General features: G+C 39.9%; 1 protein-coding gene and 1 non-coding gene across 8 annotated transcripts in view; one reads left to right on the top strand and one right to left on the bottom strand.

The window, feature by feature from the left end:
- CSNK1G1 (casein kinase 1 gamma 1) overlaps positions 1–26472 on the bottom strand; it is a 226036-nt gene that overhangs the window by 141410 nt on the left and 58154 nt on the right. For 6 of the 7 annotated variants that reach the window (XM_066273996.1, XM_066273997.1, XM_066273998.1 and 3 more), the window contains one exon: positions 4521–4923. In XM_066273996.1, coding sequence (XP_066130093.1) covers positions 4521–4701 — 181 coding nt within the window. In that variant the 5' untranslated portion in view covers positions 4702–4923. Of the gene's footprint in view, positions 1–4520; positions 4924–26112; positions 26244–26472 lie in introns of those variants that run through there. The other variant, XM_066273999.1, reaches the window with a different exon arrangement.
- LOC136336661 (small Cajal body-specific RNA 4) lies at positions 11250–11378 on the top strand. Its single transcript, XR_010731496.1, has one exon. It is a non-coding gene; the product is annotated as a small Cajal body-specific RNA 4 (non-coding RNA).

Genomic DNA, 26472 nt, shown 5'->3' with positions numbered 1-26472 from the left:
CCTGCCCTACTCTCAGTCTCTGAAACCCTCATCAATCTTCTTTGCCAATGCAGTTTTTACACAATCTAATATTATGCTTATCACTTTATAATTTGTTTTCTCTATCAACAGACAGAGCTTTTTTTTAAAACTGTTTTATTGATTTTAGAGAGGGCAAGGGAGGGAAGAGGAAGGGAGAAGGGGGAAAGAGAGAGAGAAAGAGGAACAACAATTTGTTCCTGTTGTGCCCTGACTGGGGATCGAACCAGCAACCTCTGAGCTTCAGATGATGCTCTAACCAACCAAGCTATCTGGCCAGGGACATAAAGTTTATCTTGTTATTCTTTGTATCTTTCCCAAAGTCTAGCAAGATAGTAAATATTTAAAGATTTTTTAAAAATTTTTTATTGATTTTTAGAGAGTGGGGGGAGAGGGAGAAAGAAAAAGAAAGAGTGAGAAAGGAGAGAGAAGCAGGAAGCACCAACTTGTAGTAGTTGTTTCCTGTATGTGACTTAACTGGGCAAGCCCCAGGGATTTGAACCAGCAACCTCAGCATTCTAGGTGGATGCTCTATCCACTGCATGACCATAGGTCAAGGCCAAGATAGTAAATATTTAAGAACTGTTTGTTAAGTGAATGATGAGATATAAACAGATTGGCAGAGAACCAAAATGTATTAATCATTAACATACATTACTTTTTTGGTTCTGCCTGGAATCCAGGAGTCTGCCTAAACACATTAAGGCCATTATCTACCACATCCCCATATACCAGTAGCCTAAAGGAACCCATAATTTTTTCCCCTTCTTCCTATTCATCTGGATATCTATCCATTCATCCCACAAATAACTACAGTAAATAATACAGGTGGAACTGCTACCTTCCATGGGGCTTATATTCAAGTAAGAAAAGGCAATTAATAGGTAAACAAACACAGAAATTCAATTCAGATAGTGAAAATGTAATGCATAAAATAAAGCAGTTTCATGGGACAGAATGTGGCTAGAGGAGAAACGTGCTAATTTCAATGGAGGTAGGGGAGAAGTCAAGAAAGTTTCCCTGAGACAGTAACATAAAAGCGAGGACTGGCCAAACCGGGTAGCTCAGTAGAGCATTGTCCAATACACCAAAGTTGCAGGTTCTATTCCTTGTCAGGGCACATACAAGAATCAGCCAATGAATGCATAAATAAGTAAAATAACAAATTGATGTTTCTCTCCCTCTCTCTCTCAAATGAATGAATGAATAAATAAAGCTGAGAACTGAAGAATGAGACGTAACCAGATAAGCACAATTTGGGGGGGAAATTCTGCAGGCAGAAGGAACTGTTAAGTATAAAAGTTTTAAAGTAGAAATGCAAATGAACTTGGCTATTTGAAGGACAAAAGAGACAGTGTCACTAGAAATTTCAAGAAATAAGTTTGAAGAAGAATCACGACACTGTAAACAGAAACCCAGGTGAAGGACTATCTGTACCTGCCTTGTGTTTGGAATTTCCTAGTTTACATCTTTCTGTTGTCTGCACAATCTTCTATTTACAAATATCAGAACAAAAGAATGCTGGAATGGGGTATTCAGCAAAACATTCTTGTTAGAAAGATGTCAAATGATCTGAAAGTACCTTTTCTGGTTTCTGTTAATAAAAAGTATTCCTAGATACAATGCTGTAATGCTGTAATAATATGGTCCCAGGGCTCATGAAAACCTGATAAACACACAAGAATAAAACCACTTGAAAAGACAGACAAATGCTTTCTACTGACTACAAGGCAGTTCAAAATGAGAACTAACAAAATTATCCTATTTCATGAGAGGAAATAAAACACAACACCTTATTACTCTGAAAATATACATGGGCTACACATTTATCCTTTTAAACTGAATGGAGTTTTCCATTCCCATGTAAATGTAAAGATCATGTAATACAAATCTAGATTTAAGTGAATAAAACAGTTTCAGTTTTCACTGATCAAGGTTTTTTGTCAACTTTATAGAAATTAAACTATTTTATAATATTTTGAGAATACGTGAATTTATATGCATTATAGTTTTTTTTATTTATTCATTTTAGAGAGGAGAGGGGGAGAGAGAGAGAGAGAGAGAGGAGAGACAGAGAGAGAGAAGGGGGGGAGGAGCTGGAAGCATCAACTCCCATATGTGCCTTGACCAGGCAAGCCCAGGGTTTCACATTATAAACTGCCGCTCAGCAGTAATTTTGTGGATGTTTATGTCAGAATCTATTTAATTCAAGTACTACCATTATATTAGAGCAAAGTCAATACATTACATAAATGAATGTTCATGAAACTAGCTGCTAAAACAACTTAGTAGTTGCTAGGAACTCAAGCATTGTGAAATTACCCATCTTACTCCTATGCTCAGTAGCATCTGCTGGCTTTCCTAATCTCAACATGAACATATCACTAAATGTGAAAAGCCTTGCATTATCCTAGCCAGGTCTTAAAATTCTAGGCTGACAGCTTCCTACCAGTAAAAATAAATTCATTCTCAGCACTCCTAAATTCAAAACCGCATCCAGTGATCCCTGGCTAATATACTGATGTTTCCCTGAATCTCTATGAAGGTACAAAAAACTTTTTCCATCTTCTTTTGCAGAATCATCAGAGGTAGAGAAGTAACAAGCAAAATTATCTTATGCTTCTACACTCCCATTCCCCCAAAGGCCCAAGTGTCCTAACAAAGGGTCTTATAACAATCCACAGCCTCAATGTTTATGAAGAAAAAGAAAACATTTAACCTGACAGGTGGTGGCACAGTATATAGGGCGTGAACCTGGGATGCTGAAGTCCCAGGTTCAGAACCCTGAGGTCGCTGGCTTGAGCAGGGGTCATGGCTCTGCTGGAGCTCCTCAGTCAAGGCACATATTAAGAAAGCAATCAATGAACAACTAAAGTGCTGCAATGATGAGTTGATGCTTTTCAATCTCTCTCCCTTCCTGTCTCTCTCTCTCAGAAAGAAAGAAAAGGAAGGGAGGGAGGGAGGGTGGGAAGGAAGGAAGGAGTGAAGAGAGGGAGGGAAGGAAGGAAGGAAGGAGAGGAAGGAGAGGAAGGGAGGGAGGGAAGGAAGGAAGGAAGGAGTGAAGGGAGGGTGGGAAGGAAGGAGGAAGAGAGGGAGGGAAGGAAGGAGGGAGGGAAAGTAAAGCAAAGCAAAGCAAACACTTTAACTTAAAAGGAGACCTCATATTATCCAAGCTGATGTCTAGGAGGGTTATAAAAAAAAGTTTATAAATACCCAATATATAAATAAATACCCAGTGTACCTCTTTTCCAATTTCACATCTTCAAACTGGCCAATTTTGTCATTACTCATCCTCTCACTCATAAATTTGTGCTTGAAATTTTAAAAATCCATTTCTTTGGCTGGGAAATAAAATTGCCTAATCTCTCCCAGAAGTCCTAATGATGGGACTTCCAGGAAGAAATGTAAACATAGTATCAGCTGAAATGCCTCTCTTACCACATCACAGCTCACTTTTTGTGGTCTCACTGTATCGTAGATTTTTAAATTGTATATATCTAATTTGGTGTTGTGGATTTTTCACTAAATTGCAGGATTTTGCAGTGTATAAGTATTTTTATATATTTATTGTTTTAATTACTTTTGTGGTAAAATAAGCATTTTCTAGCCTAAAAAATTGAAAACAATATAAAATATTAAAATATATTAAAAGAATATTAAATCAAAATAAAATACGTAGTGTACAGCAGATGAGCTGTAATGCTCTTCTTGGCTATGCAGTACATTCATCTCATCATCACCACCTTCATCATTATCGGTACTGCACAGCTAACTCACCATCATCTTCATCATTCAAGTTGTAGTATATTCACTGGTGAGTACCCATATAGAATTTTATTTCCTAAAATTATGTAGGTTTAAGAGTGTAGAAAGTGTTTAAGAGCATAGGAAGTGTTTATAAGAATCTGACAAAGGTTAATAACAGTGTAGGAAAGATTTATAAGAGTGTGGGGAAAGTTTATAAAGCGTTAAAATGTATATAAATAATAAAATAAATATAAGGTCATTACTTCATGGATTTTCCCCTATTGCAAGGGGTTGTGGAACCTAACCCCCATGATAGACAAGTGACCACTGTATATGCTTGCAGATTAAATTAGGGTATGATTGCCTCATTAGGGGCATGGTTTGAATGAAAACAAGACCATACTCCCTTCTTGAAGTGTAGGGTTCAAGGGCCAACAGCATTTAGAGTACCTGAGAGTCTATTAAAAAGAGAGAATTTAGAGCTCGGACCAACTAAATCAGAATCTTCATTTTATTGATATTTACAGATCTCCCTATGGAAAATTTAAAAGCCTATAGACCCAGAGGTGAACCCTGAATAACAATTATAACTGATAATGACTATCCCATTCACAAATTGTTCAGTTCTTATAACAATAGGTCTTCCTTAAGAGAATTTGCCATAAAATTAGAAACCTCTTATCTTGAAACACACCACAACATACTATTGCTGCTGCTGTTGTTAGGGAAGCCACTGGTAATAACTAAGTTCTTACCTAATCTGAGTTCTCCGAAGTTCCCACACCCTATCTTCTTGCCAACCCTGAAGTTGGGTCCCACCATAAGAACCCCAGAGGATGTTGAAGAGCCAGACGGTCGGGAACAGTGTGCACTCCTTTGTGCCATGGGTTTAGTGGTCCGTTGTCTTTCATCCTTCTCCCTACTAGGATGGTCCATGATCCTACACGACAGAGTCTCTCCACAATGAGTAGCCTCAGGCTGTATACCTTTCTTCAATTCAAAAGTATGTCCAAATAAACCGTAGTCAGAGAAAGGTAAGCAGTTCTTTTGGCACCATAGTTATGTTTCTAATGTATCTCCAGGGGATAAAAAACCATTGGGTCGTTCTTGTAGGACATGTAGTCTGTAGGTTTCAAGCATAGGAGGGTATTTTGTAACCTAGGTAAAAATAAAAAAAAAAACACAGAGTTAAAAATTAAATTTTAAAACAAATTGATAAAGTTATCACTAAGTAGAATGGCTTCTATTCAAAAATTAGCAAAGTAGATAGTTTCCTGAAATGGGTTTTGGTTTTATATCCTCCAACCATTTAGCCATCTGGACTAGTTATTCATCAGGTAACATAACCTCATTAGGCTGTTAGACCATGGCAGCTAAGGGAACACACAAATCTTTAAAATAAAATTCTCTCTTTCAGTACTGTACCTGTGACCCAGAAGAAAGTTATTGGTAGACTTTTTTATCACAGGCCAACAGAAGGATACAGTAGGGCTCAACCTCATTAATTATGAGAACAATGAAATGTTCTTCCTTTTAATTTAGATAGGACCTATCAGAAATGATATTACTCACTCTCTTTCTCCTCCAATCCTATCATTTATCAAGCACTGACAGCAATCACAAAATCCAAGACAAGTCCCTGAATGACCAAGACTACTTTACAAAGGTCTTTCCAAAACTCTAGTGGTAGTAAGCCATCCTAGACTAAAGCTTTGAAAAGCTGAACTTTTGGCCTCGTCTTCACTGTGGACTGAGTATACAGAGTGCCTGAAGCTGATTCTGTGCACAAATCCAAACAGAAAATAAAGCTCAGAAACAAAAAAGCTGAAACAATCCTCATCCGAGTGAAAATTCTCCAGTGTTCAGGTCAGGACTAGCCCAAGACAAGTTTACAATGAGATAAATTTCAAGGCTATTTTTGATAACCCAGGTGAGTATCCTTAACAACAAAAATTCTTATCACTAAACACATACTTATGTTTCATTTTAAAATTTTTTATTTATTGACTTTAGAGAGAAAGGGGGAAGAAGAAAGGAAGAGAGAAACATTGATTCGCTGTTCCACCCATCCACTGGTTGATTTTTGTATGTGCCTGGACCAGGGACTGATCCTCCAACCTTGGAGTATCAGGACAACACTCCAACCAACTGAGTCACCTGGCTAGGGCTGTTTCCACTTTTAGTAATTATTTTCCTTAAAACTTTAAGAAAAAAGAGAATTTGAACTGCTTGGTTATTACTATATGTATACAATAAAGCAAAAATGTCTAGACTGTAGGCTTCCTATGGACACCTGTGAGCTGACCATACAAATGGGTAAATGATCCAAGAATATAACCCATTTGCTTTACTACAGTAGCTAAAATTGTTTATTTTCATATTTTCTGCCTGTTTTCTTTGCATTGATAAAACTGCACAATGACTTTAGACTTTCACACAGCTAATCATTAACAAAATACACATTTCCGAATTCAAAAAATACATCTACATTCATAATGTCCTGCTTTTTTTTTTTTTTAATTTTTTATTTTATTTTATTTATTTATTTTAGAGAGGACAGAGAAAGGGAGAAAGAGAGACAGAGAGGGAGAGAAAGAGGAGAGAGAGACAGAGAGAGAAGGTAAGGAGGAGCTAGAAGCATCAACTCCCATATGTGCCTTGACCAGGCAAGCCCAGGGTTTTGAACCGGCAACCTCAGCATTTCCAGGTCGACGCTTTATCCACTGCGCCACCACAGGTCAGGCCATCTACATTCATAATGTATATTCTATTAAGGAAAAAAGTAAAGGTGATTAAGACAAGGTCAGCAATTACTGCACTTCCTACATTAACAACATTATGCATATTTTCCTTTTTTTTTTTTTTATAGAGACAGAGAGTGAGTCAGAGAGAGGGATAGACAGGGACAGACAGACAGACAGGAACGGAGAGAGATGAGAAGCATCAATCATTAGTTTTTCATTGTGCATTACAACACCTTAGTTGTTCATTGATTGCTTTCTCATATGTGCCTTGACCGCGGGCCTTCAGCAGACTGAGTAACCCCTTCCTGGAGCCAATGACCTTGGGTTCAAGCTAGTGGGATTTTTGCTCAAACCAGATGAGCCCGCGCTTAAGCTGGCGACCTTGGGGTCTCGAACCTGGGTCCTCTGCATCCCAGTCCGACACTCTATCCATTGCGCCACCGCCTGGTCAGGCTCCTTATTCTTTTTTTATATTTCCAATTGTGGCTAATATGCTCCAATAATCTTTGTTTACCTAAAGTTCCTCAAACAATATTAGGAAGAAAATGGGAATATAATTTAAGATGTTTTATTTAGAGAGTCCCATCTTAACTGGTGGAAATGTGTTCTGTATGAGAAACTGGCACGCTTTACTTTCTTCCCTCACATTACAAGAATTTTTGAAGACAGAAAAAGTATGTATCTTAGCCTATCTAAACAATTTTGAGTATTCAACTAACTTCCAAATTTTCATAAATTATCACTCATATAGTAGTCTCATTTATAAGATTTAGAAAACTGTACTACCTTATCTGTTGTTGCTCTTCATATTTTTGTGTTCATTCTGTTTTTCTAACAGATGGAGATTATTTTAAAAATGCTTGTCATTCTCCATGCACTGAGACTCATGTAATATTAAGATGGAGTAATCACACACAACTCTACTTTCCCATGTATACTTGCATGCATGCAATAGAAAAACAGTACTTGCAAGATGAGAAAACTGCATAGTTAAAAATTGCCTTCAGCAGAGAAAAGGATGATTTTAACACCTGCTTGTAGACCAGAACAGTAACTTTCCTTCTCACAAATGACATAAACTCTCATTTAAGATATCAATTTTCTGCCTGACCAGGCAGTGCCACAGTGGATAGAGCACTGAACTGGGACACAGAGGACCCAGGTTCAAAACCCCGAGGTCACCAGCTTGAACGCAAAATCGCTAGCTTGAGCAAGGGGTCACTCGCTCTGCTGTAACTCCCCCCCACCCCCCAGATCAAGGCACATAGGAGAAAGCAATCAGTGAATAACTATGGTGCCACAACGAAGAATTGATGCTTCTCATCTTTCTCCTTTTCTGTCTGTCCCTATCTGTCCCTCTCCCTGACTCTGTCAAAAAAAAAAAAAAAAAGATATCAATTTTCTAATCTATGCATGGGACATTAGCACAGTCTAATCCAGTGGCAGTCAACCTGGTCCCTACCGCTCACTAGTGGACATTCCAGCTTTCATGTATAAATAAAAAGCAACCAAAGTATAAATAAAAAGATAAATTTAACTATAGTAAGTTGTTTTATAAAGATTTATTCTGCCAAACAGCGAAAATCTGACATAAAGTACTTGGTAAGTAATTATTATTATATGCTTTAACTTGCTGTAACTCTGCTTTATAAATTTTATAAAGTAAAGTTACTTCCCTACTTTATAAATCACCATTACTGTGGAACCAGTGGGTGGTTAGAAAATTTTACTACCAACGGAGATTCAAAAGTGAGCAGTAGGTATGAAAAGGTTGACTACCCCTGCTCTAATCCATTAATAAAAGATGAATTTTAGTCAATATCACTTTATGTGGTGCCTTTCATTTAAGAAGGCAAATTGAACATTTCTTGATCACCACAAATTGCTCAAAACTACTTTGTACTTTCCAGTTACAAACTTTTCAGCTTGTCATTTAAATCCCTTCAGTGTCAACTCCTCATTTAAATTTGTCTTAAAAAGCTAGTAAATAAACACAAGAAACATCCATTCTTAGCCCTTACACCTCAAACGTACTAACTCTTCTATTTTAAGGCTTGACTCACTCCCTTTGTGAAACCTTTACTAACCACTTCATACTTGTAGCACCACTTTCTATACCTCATCTGCCACCAACCATGTACCACATCTTATTGATATATACTCTAAGTGTTGATTTAATTTAAGCCTTTGAAGTTAAAGATCTTATCATATCTCTTAACTTTCCTACATATAATTGGGATCAAATACTGAGTAATAATTATGATATTCTTGCTTAACAGAAAAGGTTCCCAGTGACATAACCAAATACAGTATTTTATACCAGATAATAAAAGTAAAGAGAACCCCAATTTACTTTAAGAACTCCTACAATTCCTCCAACAAAAAGCTAGTATTATTTCACTTAAATTCAATAGTGTGAAGACAGGCTAGTTAGGATTTCTATTTTACAAGAATATTAAATAGTTTATTTACAGTTACAAGCAGTAACATATATCAAAAACAACTCAAGAACCAGGTCAAATAGAATATCTAAGGTAAGTCATATCTTAACCTTATTTTTAAAAAATGGCATTCAAGGACATCAGTAAAAGACAAACTGTATGCTTCTAATAATAAAATAAGGGGAGTAAAGGAGAGAAATTATGTCAATAAATTGATGTTTATGCCTGACCAGTGGTAGTGCGGTAGATAGAGCATTAAGCTGGGACACTGAGGACCCAGGTTCAAAACCTTGAGGTCACCAGCTTGAGTGCAGGATCATAGACATGACCCCATGGTTACTGGTTTGAGCCCAAAGGTCTCTGGCTTAAAGCTCAAGGTAACTGGCTTGAGCAAGGGGTCACTGGAGCCTCCAGTATAGGAAAGCAGTCAATGAACAACTAAGGAGCCACAACAAAGAACTGATGCTTCCCATCTCTCTCCCTTTCTGTCCATCTGTCCCTTTCTCTCCTCCCCCTACTCCCCCTCTTAAAAAAAAAAAAAAGATTTAGAAGCCTGGCAGCCTTGTCTTGTCTATCAAAAAAAGGCAAAGAGAATGTAGGCTTTAAAATTTAAATATTTATGTGTCTCATTTTTGACAACACCAGTATATGAGAATTTGAAATAATCTGTAAATCAGTGATTTATTTTTAAGAGATTCATAGCTATCAGTGGTAGAGCATCGGCCCGGTGTGTGGAAGTCCCAGGTTTGATTCCCAGTCAGGGCACACAGGAGAAGCACCTACCTGTTTCCCCACCCTTTTCCCTCTTCTTTCTCTCTCTGTCTCTTCCCCTCCTGCAGCCAAGGCTCCATTGGAGCAAACTTGGCCTGAGCACTGAGGATGCCTCTATGGCCTCCACCTCAGGTGCTAGAATGGCTCCGGCCACAACGGCGCAATGCCCCAGATGGGCAGAGTATCATCCCCTGGTTGGTATGCTGGGTGGATCCTGGTCAGGCGCATGTGGGAGTCTGACTGCCTCCACGCTTCTAACTTCAGAAAAATACACACACAAAAAAATTTTAGAGCTATAATTCTTTAATATTTTCTTTGTTGCTTTTATAATGACTTACGTTTTTAAACTTCATGCAACTTCTCAAAATACTATGGCACAAAGTATTACATTTACTTTAGTTATTTCATTCAGGATAAAAGACCATGAAACAACTCCCACAAAGCATCTATTTGCTGCCTTATAGAGAATGACTTTGTGCCAAAGTTACTCTTGGTTTTGACCTATATCTAATATGTTGGCTCAGGGTGGTAGTTACTAGAAGCATAAATTTCTCCCATTTCAGTTTGATGCAGTGTTATAGCATATCTTATAGAGCAATCCGTGAAGTAACTTTTCACCAACCAATTCTGAAGGTAGCCATATTTCTCACCTCTAATGTAAACCGACAAATTTGGATTTGTTGATTTTACTATAGATTGCAATTATCTAATCTGCTAGAGAGCTCTTATCATTTCCCAGTGAAGAAAGCCATGTGTCCAAATCTGTTTTTATTCAGTAATTATGTGGGATTTATTGATGGAGTGATACTTTCTGGGAAGGGTAAAAATAAGTTTCTGAAATAAATTACAACTTGATTATAAAAAATATGTAAGGTCTCATACATTTTATTTAACTTTTTTTTTTCAAAATTAAGGTGCATCTTATACATGGAAGCATCTTATACCTGGGGAAATAAGGAAATACATATATTTATATATATATGGCTCATTTTATTTATTTATTTTTATTTTTTACTGAGACAGAGAGCGAGTCAGAGAGAGGGATAAATAGGGACAGACAGACAGGAACGAAGAGAGATGAGAAGCATCAATTATTAGTTTTTCGTTGCGACACTTTAGTTGTTCATTGACTGCTTTCTCATATGTGCCTTGACTGAGGGCCTTCAGCAGACTGAGTAACCCCTTGCTCAAGCCAGCGACCTTGGATCCAAGCTGGTGAGCTTTGCTCAAACCAGATTAGCCCACGCTCAAGCTGGCGACCTCAGGGTCTCAAACCGTCCTCCGCATCCCAGTCCGACGCTCTATCCACTGCGCCACTGCCTGGTCAGGCTTTTTAACTTTATTGATTTGAGAGAGAGAAAGGAGTTGTAGGGCAGGAAGCATCAACTCGTAGTAGTTGCTTCCCATATTTGCCTTGATTGGGCAAGCCTAGGGTTTTGAACTGGTGACCTCAGCATTCCAGGTCGACGCTTTATCCACTGTGCCACCACAGGTCAGGCAAGTTTCATAGTTTAAAAATATTTTTTCCTCTGGAGGACTAAGAAGGCTGAGTCTGATGAAGCAAGACTCTGCTGATACAATCCTCCTAGAAAAAAGGGTTGGAGAGAGCAGCTCTTATTGAAGAATATCACAGGGCTGACTGTGCTAACCAACATTTAAAAAAATATATATATTTTTTCCTTTAAGTTAGGCTTTCCTAAATTGACAGAAATACTAGAATTAGCTTTAAGAAACTTACTGGTCTGATTCTAAATTTCAAATATGTATTCATCATAACATTAACACATTCAATAAATAAGTAACAAGTAACTGTAAACAGTTTATTCACCAGAAAAATATACCTCTTTTTTGTTTTTTTCTGGAGAGAGACAGGAAGGGAGAGAGATGAGAAACATCAACTTTTAGTTGTGCCACTTTAGTTGTTCACTGATTGCTTCTCACACATTTCTTGACCAGTAGGGGGTTGTGGGGGAAGCTCAAGCAGAGCCAGTGACCCTTTGCTAGAGCCACAGACCTTTGGAGGCAAGCCAGCGACAACGGGATTATGTCTATAATCCCATGCTCAGGCTGGCCAGCCTGTGCTCAGCATCTCAGGCCCACACTCTATCCACTGCGCCACTACCTGGTCAGGCTAAATCTTTCTTTTCTGATGTAACTTACTAGAAAGCCCGGCGGTCACACGAAATGACCGCTGTTCTAGATATTATAAATTGTAATTAAAATGATTTGTGCAAAGGTGTCTGCTAATTCAAACTGAATTACCCAGGGCAGGTGGCGAGGACACCCCTTTGCTTAGTGCCCCACAGGGTTTCCCCCTTCTACTTGCTTAATTGCTTAGAGTGCAATGAAGGAAACCACTGATGGTACATTTCTTAAGAGCCACCGCTAACTCAATAAATAAAGGTGATTTAAATAATAAAATGTTAATTCACATGTCAAAGATTTCTTTGTACACAACATTTCTTGTGTAGATCTTTCCATCATTTTTAAGCTCGCCTTGCAGAGGACCATCAATTATTTTTCATTTTACGTCCGTTCTGTCACAAACTCTTGAACAGGCAACATAAAGTTGACAGTGTCCAAATGCAGGCTCAGGTAAAAAAAATGCCAACACTCTTAAGCGTTTGGCCCTGAGACTTATTGATGATCATAGTTGCAACATTGAGAAAATCCTTTCTTGCCACAGTCAAATCGATTAGTTTCTAACTTGAAGTTTAAAGACTGACAGTGTTCACATTTAATATTCATGTCACCAGAGGAATGTTCAAAAATTAAAGTTTCTCCGTTTGAAACTTTTAATCCTTTTTGCGTTTCAGTCAGCATTACTCTGTCGTTTTTTTGCATTTCTCTCCTGCCTTTGTTCAAGGGACTCATTTTGTCGAGACAGGCTTTTTTGTCTTGCATCTGAGGCAAGCCTTGTTTCTCTATGCTCATCAGTCTCATTTTGCCAAGAAAGACGCATTTGCTCTGCAACTGAAGCAAGCCTTGTCTTTCTCTGCTCAGTGGTTTCTTTTTGTCGAGAAAGTCGTTTTTGTGCAGCTTTAGCTCCTTTTCTCTTCTCTTCAGTGCTGTATTTTCTAGGAGGCATTCTTAAAAGAAATTACGTTAAGACATAGTTTTTATGTAAAACAGATGATTGCCAATGCAAACAAATGTTCACTTTCCCCCTGACACGCTCAATTTGCGTTCAGCCTTAAATTGTTTCAAAAGCAGATGATTGCCAATGCAAACAAATGTTCACCTTCCCCCAACCCGCTCAATTTGTGTTCAGCCGTGGCAACTTCACCCCATTGGCTAGTACAGTTACGCAAGCAACCAATAAGCTACCGGCGACAAACAGACACTTAAGCCACATATAATAAAGATAATGAAATTGTTTATTGGTATAGGAATGCTGGATCATATGATAAGTGTATGTTTAACTTTATTTTTTTTCTATTTTTTTAATGTTTATTTTACTGATTTTAGAGAAACAGGAAGGGAGAAGGACAGACAGGAAGATCAATCCATTCTTCTATGTGCCTTGACCCGGGATCGAACTGGCAACCTCTGTGCTTTGCAACAATCCTCCAACCAACTGAATCATCCGGCCAGGGCATATGTTTAACTTTAAAGAACCTCCAAAGTGATCACCCTTTATTTCTTCTATTTCTTCATCTACCACAGGTTCACTTTGATTATAATGCTTGCAGTCTTTTAGTCACAAGCTTCAGCTTCAGGTATCATTTCCTACACCAGTGTACAAAACAGAAATGAAAGGCAATAGCAAAAAAGCATCTATTTTTCGGTAAGAATAAAAGTTCTCCCCAGAGCTCCCAAGAAAATTCTCCTTATGCTGAGTTGTCAACAAACAGTGCCTGCAACAATATATAAAATTTCCACTGTAGGCTTCTCAAAGAATGGGATCAGAGACCAACTTGACGTTTAGAACACAGAATAAACTTTTTTTTTTCTGACAGAGACATAGACAGGGACAGATAGGGACAGACAGACGTCCACACGCAAGGCTGACGCTCTACTGTTGAGCCAACCAGCCAGGGCCTGAACACAGGATAAACTTTAAGAGCAGTATATAACACCCAAAGAACGTAGTCAGTGAATATTTAGAAAAATGACATCTGCAGGTATGCATGTGATGTATGTGCACCAAAAACTATCAAAAATCATAGGACAATAAAAAATTATAAGACAACTTAGGCCCTGGACGGTTGGCTCAGTGGTAGAGCATCGGCCTGGCGTGCAGAAGTCCCAGGTTCGATTCCCGGCCAGGGCACACAGGAGAAGCGCCCATCTGCTTCTCCACCCCTCCCCCTCTCCTTCCTCTCTGTCTCTCTCTTCCCCTCCTGCAGCCGAGGCTCCACTGGAGCAAAGATGGCCCGGGCGCTGGGGATGGCTCCTTGGCCTCTGCCCCAGGCGCTAGAGTGGCTCTGGTCGTAACAGAGTGACACCCTGGAGGGGCAGAGCATCGCCCTCTGGTGGGCGTGCCAGGTGGATCCCGGTCGGATGCATGCGGGGGTCTATCTGACTGTCTCTCCCCGTTTCCAGCTTCAGAAAAATACAAAAAAAAAAAATTATAAGACAACTTAAGTACAAAAAGAAGGCACATAATGCGTTTTAGCTTTTTTAAAAGGGACACGCCTGACCAGGCAGTGGCGCAGTGGTTAGAGCGTCGGTCTGGGATGCGGAGGACCCAGCTTCGAGACCCCAAGGTCGCTAGCTTGAGCGCGGGCTCATCTGGTTTAAGCAAGAAGCTCACCAGCTTGAACCCAAGGTCGCTGGCTTGAGCAAGGGGTTACTCGGTCTGCTGAACACCCACGGTCAAGGCACATATGAGAAAGCAATCAATGAACAACTAAGGTGTCGCAACGAAAAACTAATGATTGATGCTTCTCATCTCTCTTCATTCCTGTCTCTCTGTCCTTGACTATCCCTCTCTCTGACTCTCTCTCTGTCTCTGTAAAAAAAATAAAAAAATAATAATAAAAAGGGACACAATAGGAAAACCTCACTATTGACAAATATTGATGGATTGTAGCCAAGATACATTATGGGAGTGCTATTATTAAGGCGAATGATATTTATAGATTCAAATACTATTACTGTTTCTGTTTTACAAAAATTTTGATTATTAATGTCTAATTCTTTTCTTTTTATTTTTTAGAGAGAGAGAAAAAAAAAGATAGACAGGAAGGGAGAGACAAGAACCATCAACTCATAGTTGCAGCACTTTTTAGTTGTTCATTGATTGCTTCTCATACATGCCTTGACTGAGGGACTCCTGCTGAGTCAGTGACCCCTTGCTCAAGCCAGAGACCTTAAGGCTCAAACCATGACATCATGTTGATGACCCCCATGCTCAAGCTGGATGAGCCTGCCCTCAAGCCTGTGACCTCAGGGTTTTGAAATGGGTCCTCTGTGTCCCAGGCTGACACTATCTGCTGCTCCACCACCTCCTCAGGCACCATGCCTTATGTATTCATTTATCCATTGTTGGGCACTTGAACTGTTTCCAAATCTTGGCTATAGTAAATAATGCTGCAAAACTATGAGGCTGCAGCTATCTCTTTGAATAGTGATTTTCTTTCTATTGGATAAATACCCAGAAGTAGAATTTTTTTAATTTTTTTATTGATTGATTTTAGCCAGAGAGGAAGGGAGGGAGACAGACAGAAACATCAAGCCGTTCCCTGACCAGGACCAAACTCGCAACCTCTGTACTTCAGAAAGATTCTCTAATCAATCGATCTATTTGGCCAGGGAGAGACAGTCAGACAGACTCCCGCATGCGCCCGACCGGGATCCACCCGGCATGCCCACCAGGGGCGACGCTCTGCCCCTCCGGGGCGTCGCTCTGCGGCAACCAGAGCCACTCCAGCACCTGGGGCAACGGCCAAGGAGCCATCCCCAGCGCCCGGGCCATCCCTGCTCCAATGGAGCCTTGGCTGCGGGAGGGGAAGAGAGAGACAGAGAGGAAGGAGGGGGACGGTGGAGAAGCAAATGGGTGCCTCTCCTATGTGCCCTGGCCAGGAATCGAACCCGGGTCCCCCGCACGCCAGGACGACGCTCTACCACTGAGCCAACCGGCCAGGGCCTTCTTCAATTTCTTTTATCATCTTATAGTTTTTAGTGTATAGACCTTTCACTTATTTGATTAAATTTATTCCCAGACATATTATTCTTTTTTCTTTTATTTTTTTAAATTGACTTAATGAAACAGAAATGGAGGAGAGTGAGAGACAGGAACATTAATCTGTTCCTGTATATACCCTGACCGGGGATCAAACTGGCAACCTCTGTGCTTCAGGATGATGCTTAATCAACTGAGGTATCTGGCCAGGGCGAAATATTTAATTCTTTTTGATGCAACTGTAAATGAAACAGTTTTCTTAATTCTTCTTTTTCTAAATTTGTTTATTTAGAGAGGGGGAAGACAGAGAAAGAGGGAGAGGGAGAGGGAGAGAGAGAGACAGAGAGAGAGAAAGAAAGGAGGGGAGGAGCAGGAAGCATCAATTCCCATATGTGCCTTGACCAGGCAAGCCAGTGGTTTTGAACAGGTAACCTCAGTGTTCAAGGTAAACGCTTTATCCACTGCACCACCACAGGTCAGCTAATTCTTCTTCCTGATAGTTATTAGGGTGTAGAAATGCAACAGATTTTTGTATATTGATTTTTTAACCTGCAACTTTACTGAATTTGTTTAGTTTTTTGGTGGAGTCTTTAGGGTTTCCTATATATAATATATCATCTGTGAACAGTGACATTTCCCCCCCCATTTTCTTTCTTTCTTTTTTATTGAGAGGCAGAGCCAACTTGTTCAAACCATTCAAGCCATGGATGTGGGAGGAGAGAGAGAGAGAGAGAGAGAGAGAGAGAGAGAAGAAAGGAAAGAAGAGAAGAAAAAAGAGAAGAGAAAGAAAGGAGAGGGGGAGCCGTAGAGAAGCAGATGGTAATTTCTCCCGTGTGCCCTGACTGGGAATCGAACCTGGGACTTCCACACACCAGGCCGATGCTCTACTGCTGAGCCAACTAGCCAGGGCCAAAAACAATGACATTTTTACTTTGTCCTTTCCAATTTTGATGCGTTAGTTACCCAATTTCTCTGGCTGGACTTTCCAAAACTATGTTGATTTCTCTTTTAATTTCTTCTTTGAAAGTAGTGTGTTGTTTAATATGCACACATTTCTGAATTTTCCAACTTTCTTCTTGTAGTTGATTTCTAGTTTCATACCACTGTGGTTGGAAAAGATGCTTGATATGATTACAATCTTCACAAATTTATTAAAATGTGTTTCATGGCCCAACATATGAGTTATCATGGAGAATGTTCTGTGTGTGGTAAAGAAAAACATGTTTTCTGCTGATGTTGGAAAAAATGTTGTGTAAATGTCTATTAAGTCCATCTGGGCTAACATGTACTTTAACTCCAACGTTTTTTAGTGATTTTTTTGTCTGGGTGTTCTATCCATTATTGAAAGTGAGGTACAGAAGTCCCCTGCTATTGTACTGTGTTACTATTTCTCTCTATAAGTCTATTGATATTTATATATATTGCTCACAAAAATTAGGGAATATTTCAAAACAAATATGAAGTGATAAAATATCCCTTAATTTTTGTAAACAGTATATTTAGGTGTTCCCATGTAGGGTGCATAAAAACACTCACAAAAGCTATATCCTCTTGTTCGACTGACAATATCACCATTATATAATAACCTTGTTTCGTAGTATAGTCTTTTTGCCTTACAGTTTATTAGTCTGATTTAAGTATAGCTACCATTCTTTCTGGTTTCCATTTCTTCACTTCCAGTATGTGTTCGTAAGCAGAAGTGTCTCTCGTAGGCAGCACAGAGCTGAGTCTTGTCTTTTCATTCATTAAGCTACTCTATGTCTTTTGATTGGAAATTTTAATCTATTTATATTTAAATTATTGATAGATATAAACTTACTGTTACAATTTGCTGGCTGTTTTGTAATTCCTTTGTCCCGTTCTTGTTCTCTTTGTCCCTTCCTTTGTGACTTAATGATTTTCTTTAATGTATGCTTACATTCCTTTCTCTTTGGTTTTTGTGTATCAATCATATATGATATTTTAATTTTGTGGTTGCAGTAAGGTAAAATGCATACTAAAGCTCTATATTTTTACTTGCTCCCTCCACATTTTATATTTTTGATACAATTTCTATCATTTTTTAAAAAATTTTCTTTTTTAGATTTTATTTATTCATTTTTTTTTTTAGAGAGACAGGAGAGAGAGTAAGAGAGAGAGAGAGAGAGAGAGAAAGGGGAAAGGAGCAGGAAGTATCAACTCCCATATGTGCCTTGACCAGGCAAACCCAGGGTTTTGAACCGGTGACCTCAGCGTTCCAGGTCAACGCTTTATCCACTGCACCACTACAGGTCAGGCACAATTTCTATCTTTTTACCTTGTGCATACCTATAGTTAACTTATTTTTACTATTTTCTCTTTTATACTTTGTACAAGATTTATAAATAATTTAGCCACTATCATTACACTAGAGTAGGGTTAGTCAACCTTTTTATACCTACCGCCCTCTTATATATCTGTTAGTAGTAAAATTTTCTAACCGCCCACCGGTTCCACAGTAATGGTGATTAATAAACTAGGGAAGTAACTTTACTTTATAAAATTTATAAAGTAGAGTTACCGCAAGTTAAAGCATATAATAATAATTATTTACCAAGTACTTTATGTCGGATTTTCACTAAGTTTGGCAGAATAAATCTTTATAAAATAACTCACTATAGTTAAATCTATCTTTTTATTTATACTTTGGTTGCTCCGCTACCACCCACCATGAAAGCTGAACGCCCACTAGTGGGTGGTAGGGACCAGGTTGACTACCACTGCACTAGAGCATTCTGAATTTAACTATATAATTATCATTAAATAAAATCTAAAAAAGGAAAAATTTTAAAAAATGATAGAAATTGTATCAAAAATATAAAATGTGCAGGGAGCAAGTAAAAATATAGAGCTTTAGTATGCATTTTACCTTATTGCAACCACAATATTAAAATATCATATATGATATACATAATACATACATCTCAATAGATGTATACATTCATACGTTTTCCTCTTACTAAATAGTATGTTTTTGTTTTAGGTTGAAGAAGTCCTTGTAGAATTTCGTGTAAGGCTGGTTTAGTGGTAGTGAACTCCTTAAGTCTTTGCATGTCTAAAAAATTCTTTATCTCTTCTTCAAACATAAAGGATATTTAACTTTGGTGAGGATTTTTATGGCCATTAGATATCTTTATCAGGTAAAACACTAATCTCTGTTTAGATAAGGTCTATTTCTGAAGTTATATATTGTTATTTTATTTGGAAAATATTCCTTTCTTCATTTTCTTTCACTCTCTGGGTTGGTTTCTGTGCACTGGATAAAACAGCCACCTCTTCCAGTCTTGATAAAGTAGTCTGTAGATGAAACTTAGGATTCAGCCAGACCCTAGCTCTTAATTGTCACTCAAATCTTTGTTATTGTTCAAGCTTCCTTCTTTGTTCTTAGTGGCTCTCAATAGATGAGGGTGCTCCAAGTCCAGTCAATGTTCCAAAGAGGAGAACCTCAGGCCAGCACCTATATCCAGGCTAACCACGGTGGGGCCCTCAAGTAGCAGCTTTTAAAGTATGCAAGTAGATCTCATTCAGACAGAGATTGAGAGCTGGGCTTTATAGTTGGCCCCCTCTGTGCTGAGCCCTGGGGGGCAAAGGATACAGGACTGGGTTCATCAGTTAAGAAGTTTCTTTGTTACAGTCCTGTGGGACCCACTAACACAACCCTGCTAGCCACCATTGCCAGGCAATCAAAAAGTGTACTGTCTGGGAGGTACCCACAAAAGCAGGGTCACCAGATGAGTGTATAAGCTCATTCCAGGGAGACATAGGTATGCAGTGGGCAAGAGGGAGAATGTGGAGATGGCACTTGCCGGCCTCCTGGGTTTCTGGGGAAGACTGTAGACTGTACATGGATGTAGAAACTTGACCTGCAGGCAGCAGTTTTTAAAATATGCAAATAGTCCTTTCAGGGAAAGATGGGGACATGGGCAATTCTGTCTTCTGCTTCTGCACTGAGACCTGGGACAGGGGGCAGAAATAGCCATAGCAAGTCACTGAGAGCCTGTTAACTGTTTCTTTGTTAGTCACCAGGGTTCTGTAGACGCAAGTCCTACTGGCTTTCAGAATTGGGAGTTGTACTGGGGATTGTCCCTCAGGAGGAAGTCTCAAATGCTGAGGTACTAGATGCTGTGTCCAAACCCTTCATTCCTGAGGAAGAAGCTGGAAACTGTGAGTTCCCTCCTGACTATATGTGGTTGTGCCATGATGAGGTTTGTGAAAAGTGTGTCTCAGCCTTTCCTATTCATTTTGATGTGGGTTTTTTTTTTTCTTGTTTGCCCAATGTTTGAAAGTTGTTCAGATTCCTTTCAGAGGAAACTCTTTTATGTGTAGCTGTAGCTTTGGTGAATCTAAGGAAGGAGGTGAGTTCAAGAGCTTCCTATGTTACCATCTTCAACTGGAACCAAACTAAACCCATCCGACAATTTTTATTCCTTTAGCATTTCACATTCTTTCACATCTCCCACTTATAGCAAAAGTTTAGTACCATTTAAAAAACAATACTCTCAGCAAGTTATTCTATAAACATTGACAAATTGATTCTAAAGTTTACATGGAAAGGCCAAAGACCCAGAATAGCCAACCTACAACTGAAAGAGAAAAAACCCTAGTTGAACGACTGACACTATTCAACTTCAAGACTTACTATGAAACTATAGTAGCCTGATCAGTCGTGGTGCAGTGGATAGAGCATCAATCTGGGACACTGAGGTTCCAGGTTCAAAATCCTGAGATCACTGGCTTGAGCACAGGCTCATCAGCTTAAGCATGCGGTTGGCAGTTCAAGTGTAGGATTACAGACATGAACCCATTGTCACTGGCTTGAAGCCCAAGGTCACTGGCTTAAGCATGGGGTCACTGGCTCAGCTGAAAAACCTGGTCAAAGCACATATAAGAAGCAATCAATGAACAACTAAAGTATAACAACTACAAGCTGATGCTTCTCATCTCTCTCCCTTCCTCTCCTTAAAAAGAAAACATAAATTATAGTAATCAAGATAGAGTGTGCCTGACCAGTTGGTGGCATAATGCATAGAGCGTTGGACTGGGATGCAAAAGGACCTAGGTTCGAGAAAGCAATCAATAAACAACTAAGGTGTCGCAACGAAAAACTGATGATTGATGCTTCTCATCTCTCTCTGTTCCCGTCTGTCCCTATCTATCCCTCTCTCTGACTCTCTCTCTGTCTCTGTAAAAAAAAAAAAAGATAGAGTGTGGTCCTGGCAAAAGAATACACAAGTGGATTAATGAAACAGAACAGAAAGCCAACACATGGAGAAATGGACCCACACAAATGTAGTCAAACTATTATCTTTGACAAGGAAGCAAAAACAATTCAGTGGAAGATGTCTTTTTGACAAATGGTGCTGGAGCACATGAACACCTGCACTCAAGCCAGCAACCTTGGGGTTTCGAACAAGAGATCTCAGTGTTCCTGGTCGACACTCCATCCACTGTGCCACCAATGGTCAGGTTGCACAAGCATATTTTCAGCCTAATAATATATTTGGCTCTCTTTCTAAAACCAGTGCATGTAGATCTACTTGTTTATCTTTTCAATAGCTATATACTACCACTGGTATATATATGTTATAATTTAATCATTTTCATAGGCATAGATATGTAAGTTGACTCTAGTTTCTTACTATTAAAAATAACATGCAGGCCTGACCAGACAGTGGCGCAGTGGAGAGAGTATTGGACTGGGACACAGAGGACCCAGACTCGAGGCCCCAAAGTCACTGGCTTGAGCATGGACTCACCAGCTTGAGCGCAAGGTCACTGGCTTGAGCCCAAAGGTCGCTGGCTTGAGCAAGGGGCCACTCGCTCTGCTGTGGCCTCTGGTCAGGGCACATATGAGAGAGCAATCAATGAACAACAAAGGTGTTGCAACGAAAAATTGATGCTTCTCATCTCTCTCCCCTCCTGTCTATCTCTGTCCCTCTCTGTGTCTTGTAACAAAAAAATAATAACACTCTGTTGATGTCCTTATCAAAGTAGTAGGGACTCAAGGTTTGATTCTTCTTCCTTTTTTTTGTTTTTAGGTAAGAGGAGGGGAGATAGTGAGGCAGACTCCCATATGTGCCCCAACCAGGATCCACATGGCAACCAGTCTGTGGCCAATGCTCAAGTACTGAGCTATTTTTAGCACCTGAGGCCAACGCTTGGACCAACTGAGCTATCCTCAGTGCCCAGGGCTATGCTCAGACCAATCGAGCCACTAGCTGCAGGAAGGAAAGACAAAGAGGGAGCAGGGAGGAAGTAGATGGTCGCCTCGCCTATGTACCCTGAACATGAATTGAACCAGGGACAAACATATGCTGAGCCAACGCTCTATCCACTGAACCACCAGCCAGGGCCCAGGGTTTGATTCTAAAGACATACATAGGCTGGGACAACGCTTTATCCACTGAACCACCAGCCAGGGTCCATGGTTTGATTCTAAAGTTAATATATGAGGTTAATATCTTGTATAGTCAGATGTACTTTTAAGAAACACATATACTGCATTGAAGTAAATCTACTATGGTCAGGGCACGTATGAGAGGATACCAATGAGTGCACAACTAAATGGAACAACTAGGTGAAACAGTGAGTTGATGCTTCTTTCTCTTTCCCCTCTTCTTTCTACCCCCCTTCTCAAACCAATGAAAAAAATTTATAATATATAATAAAAATTTTAAAAGTGGGTGTTTAAAATGGAGAAAGTATAGAACCAAGAACTCAATACTTTGACTTTCAAATCTGTTTTTGGTTTCATTGATCTAGAACAGGGGTCCCCAAACTTTTTACACAAGGGGCCAGTTCACTGTCCCTCAGACCGTTAGAGGGTCGAACTATAAAAAGAACTATGAACAAATTCCTATGCATGCTGCACATATCTTATTTTAAAGTAAAAAAACAAAATGGGAACAAATACAGTATTTAAAATAAAGAACAAGTAAATTTAAATCAACAAACTGACCAGTATATTTCAATGGGAACTATCTATGCTCCTTTCACTGACCACCAATGAAAGAGGTGCCCCTTCCAGAAGTGCAGCAGGGGCCGGATAAATGGCCTCAGGGGGCTGCATGCAGCCCGTGGGCCGTAGTTTGGGGACCCCTGATCTAGAACAAAGGGGTCTCTCTAGCATTAAATTGATGGAAGAAATAAAACTTATCCATGCTTTAACATCATTAAACCAAAGACAGGAATAGGCTAGTTCCACATTGTCATAGAAAGCTTTTCCTCAAGTAGCAGTGGCACTTAATACTGTTAAGATAGTTCCTGTGTGGCCCTGGCCAGTTGGCTCAGTGGTAGAGCGTCAGCCTGGCATGCGGGAGTCCCGGGTTCGATTCCCGGCCAGGGCACACAGGAGAAGCGCCCATCTGCTTCTCCACCCCTCCCCCCTCTCCTCCCTGTCTCTCTCTTCCCCTCCCACAGCGAGGCTCCATTGGAGCAAAGATGGCCCGGGCGCTGGGGATGGCTCCTTGGCCTCTGCCCCAGGCGCTAGAGTGGCTCTGGTCGTAACAGAGCGATGCCCCAGAGGGGCAGAGCATCGCCCCCTGGTGGGCAGAGCGTCGCCCCCTGGTGGGCGTGCCGAGTGGATCCCGGTTGGGCGCATGCGGGAGTCTGTCTGACTGTCTCTCCCCGTTTCCAGCTTCAGAAAATACAAAAAAAAAAAAAAGATAGTTCCTGTGGATCTTAGATCCCCAACAAAGAATTTACAACAATGTACACTGAAGAAAGAAGAGAAAAAATATATTTATATAAACATTTTTATATATAAAATAAATCATATGTAGTTTTCTCAGGACTCGGCTATTGTACCCTCAAGACACAACTGAACCGTGTATCTATTTTCTTTCTGGTCCAAAGTATACTACTCCTGGAAGACATTCCTTGAAATATATGTCATTGAATTAGTGTTATCTGTTTTTATCTTTTTTTTTTTTTTTACAGAGGCAGAGATAGACAGGGACAGACAGACAGGAATGGAGAGAGATGAGAAGCATCTATCATTAGTTTTTCGTTGCGCGTTGTGACTACTTAGTTGTTCATTGATTGCTTTCCCATATGTGCCTTGACTGCAGGCCTTCAGCAGACCGAGCAACCCCCCGCTGGAGCCAGTGATTTTGTGCCCAAGCTGGTGAGCTTTTTGCTCAAGCCAGATGAGCCAGCACTCAAGCTGATGACCTCGGGGTCTCGAACCTGGGTCCTTCCGCATCCCAGTCCAACGTTCTATCCACTGTGCCACCACCTGGTCAGGCTGTTTTTATCATTGTGGTGGAAGTTTTCTACATTATTTTTGCTTTAGTGTTATTTTTTTTGTTGTCATTAATATACTAATAGTGTTTCAGAGTGAAAAGTATGGAACTGATTTAAATGATTTATGATTATTAACAAGTGGTATAAAAGGAAAAAGGACACATGAAACCCAGTTAGTTATCTTTTGTTTCTTTTCTCTTTTTTTAAGAGAGAGGAGGAGAGATAGTGAGACCAGACTCTTGCTATGCGCCCTGACTGGGATCCATCTGGCAACCTCGTCTGTGGCCGATGCTCAAATCAACCAAGCTATTTTTAGCACTTGAGGCTGATATGCTCGGACCAACCAAGCCATCCTCAGTACCTGGGGCAAACACTCAAACCAATTGAGCCACTGGCTGTGGGAGGGTAAGAGGTAGAGAAAAGGAAAAGGAGGAGGGGAGAAGCAGATGGTTGCCTCTCCTTTGTGCCCTGACTGTGAATTGAACCCTGGAGGTCCATATTCTGGGCAGACACTCTTATCTCCTGAGCCACTGGCCAAGGCTCCATTACCTTTTGAGTAATAGAATTTTTCTGTCTACAATTATGAAGCATTGTTTTAGACACAGACTTTTATGCAGCCACATGTACAAAATTGTGTGTTTCACTACACTGTCTTGATAATTGAATTTGGCTCTGGCTCATGGGAATCCTGTGAGCATGGGTATGTTTGATCTCTGAGCAAGGTACTAGAGAATGATTGGATTTAATTGACGCTTCACAAAGCAGTGCTAAAATATGGACTTTTGGATTTTTTGTTGTTGTTTGCTGCTTTGTAGTGGACATACTACTGTTTTTTTTCACCTTGTTGTACCTTTCTTGGCTTTAAAGAAGAAACACCCTTCTTACTCATTCCCTTTAATATTAATTCATTATACCTAATATAGGTATTATATTAGGTATAATATAAATACCTAAATTTATACCTAATAAAAATTTAGGTATAAATTTTTATACCTAAAAATTTATTATTATTTAGGTATAATAAACCTGTACTTACAATATCTTCCTTCCTGGAGAACGATTTAATTTGAACAAATGTTAAAATTTACTGTGCAGCTGGATAAAAATTTAGGGTTATTCAAATTCTCATCCATTAGTCTTTGTTTTGACTTCTTGCTACCTCATAAAATTTGTCATATTCAATTTTTTGTAAAATTATATATACTTTTCTTTTCTTTTCTTTCTTTTCTTTTCTTTGTGAGAGGAGGAGAGGCAGAGACAGACTCCTGCATACGCCCTGATCAAAATCCACAGGGCAAGCCCACTAGGGGGCGACACTCTGCCCATCTGGGGCACTTGCTCCATTGCAACTGGAGCCATTTTTTAGCACCTGAGGAAAAGGCCAAGGAGCCATCTTCTGTACCCGGGGCCAACTCACTCAAATCGAGCCATGGCTGCAGGACGGGAGAAAAAGGAGAGAGCAGGACGAGAGAAAAAAGAAAGAGAGAGAGAAAAGCGGGGGGGGGGGGGGGGGGGGGGGGGGGGGCAGTGATGGAGGAGTGATAGAGAAGCAGATGGGTGCTTCTCCTATGTGCTCTAAGAATCAAACCCAGGACATCCACACACCAGGCTGATGCTCTACCACTCAGCCAAATGGCCAGGGCCAGCAGTTTAAATTTTAACACTCAGAGGGCTGGGGTAGGTGCTTTCAAAACTTACACACGTTTTAGCTGTTACTTTACTTTCTCAGTGTGTAGAAGTATACAGGCCTGCAACAAATAATTTCACCTTCCCTTGGATCTACCTTCAGTTTCTCCTCCTGGGCTCCTTCAGTAAGAAGGCCCAGCTTCTCCTGCAAGACACTTACAAGCAAGCTTGAAGGTAGTGGCAACTAATAAATATTCCAGTCTGTCTTTGATGATTCTAGTGTGTGCTCATGTATTCCAGTTTTTATCTTATCAATTACCTCCCTGTGAAGTTTAAGATCAAGGCAATAGATTCAATGTCTTACAGTCGGCCTGACCTGTGGTGGCGCAGTGGATAAAGTGTCGATCTGGAAATGCTGAGGTCGCCGGTTTGAAACCCTGGGCTTGCCTGGTCAAGGCACATATGGGAGTTGATGCTTCCTGCTCCTCCCCCTTCTCTCTTTCTCTCTCTCTCCTCTCTCTCTCTCCTTTCTAAAATGAATAAAAAATAAAAAAATAAAAACAAAGTCTTACAGTCTGTTTAACCAGCTCTCACAAATGCTAGCCAAAGGCCTTCATAATAATACATATATCCTGTTGATGCTGCTTTTTGATTGAACTCTGATACAATAAGTTACAGAAAAATTACTGGCTTACCTCTTATTTTATCCTTATTTAATCCATTGTAGTAGTCCATT

The sequence above is a fragment of the Saccopteryx bilineata genome, chromosome 4 (genome assembly GCF_036850765.1).
Source record: "Saccopteryx bilineata isolate mSacBil1 chromosome 4, mSacBil1_pri_phased_curated, whole genome shotgun sequence".
NCBI classification, from domain to species: domain Eukaryota; kingdom Metazoa; phylum Chordata; class Mammalia; order Chiroptera; family Emballonuridae; genus Saccopteryx; species Saccopteryx bilineata.
This window is presented reverse-complemented; position numbering and strand designations above follow the sequence as displayed.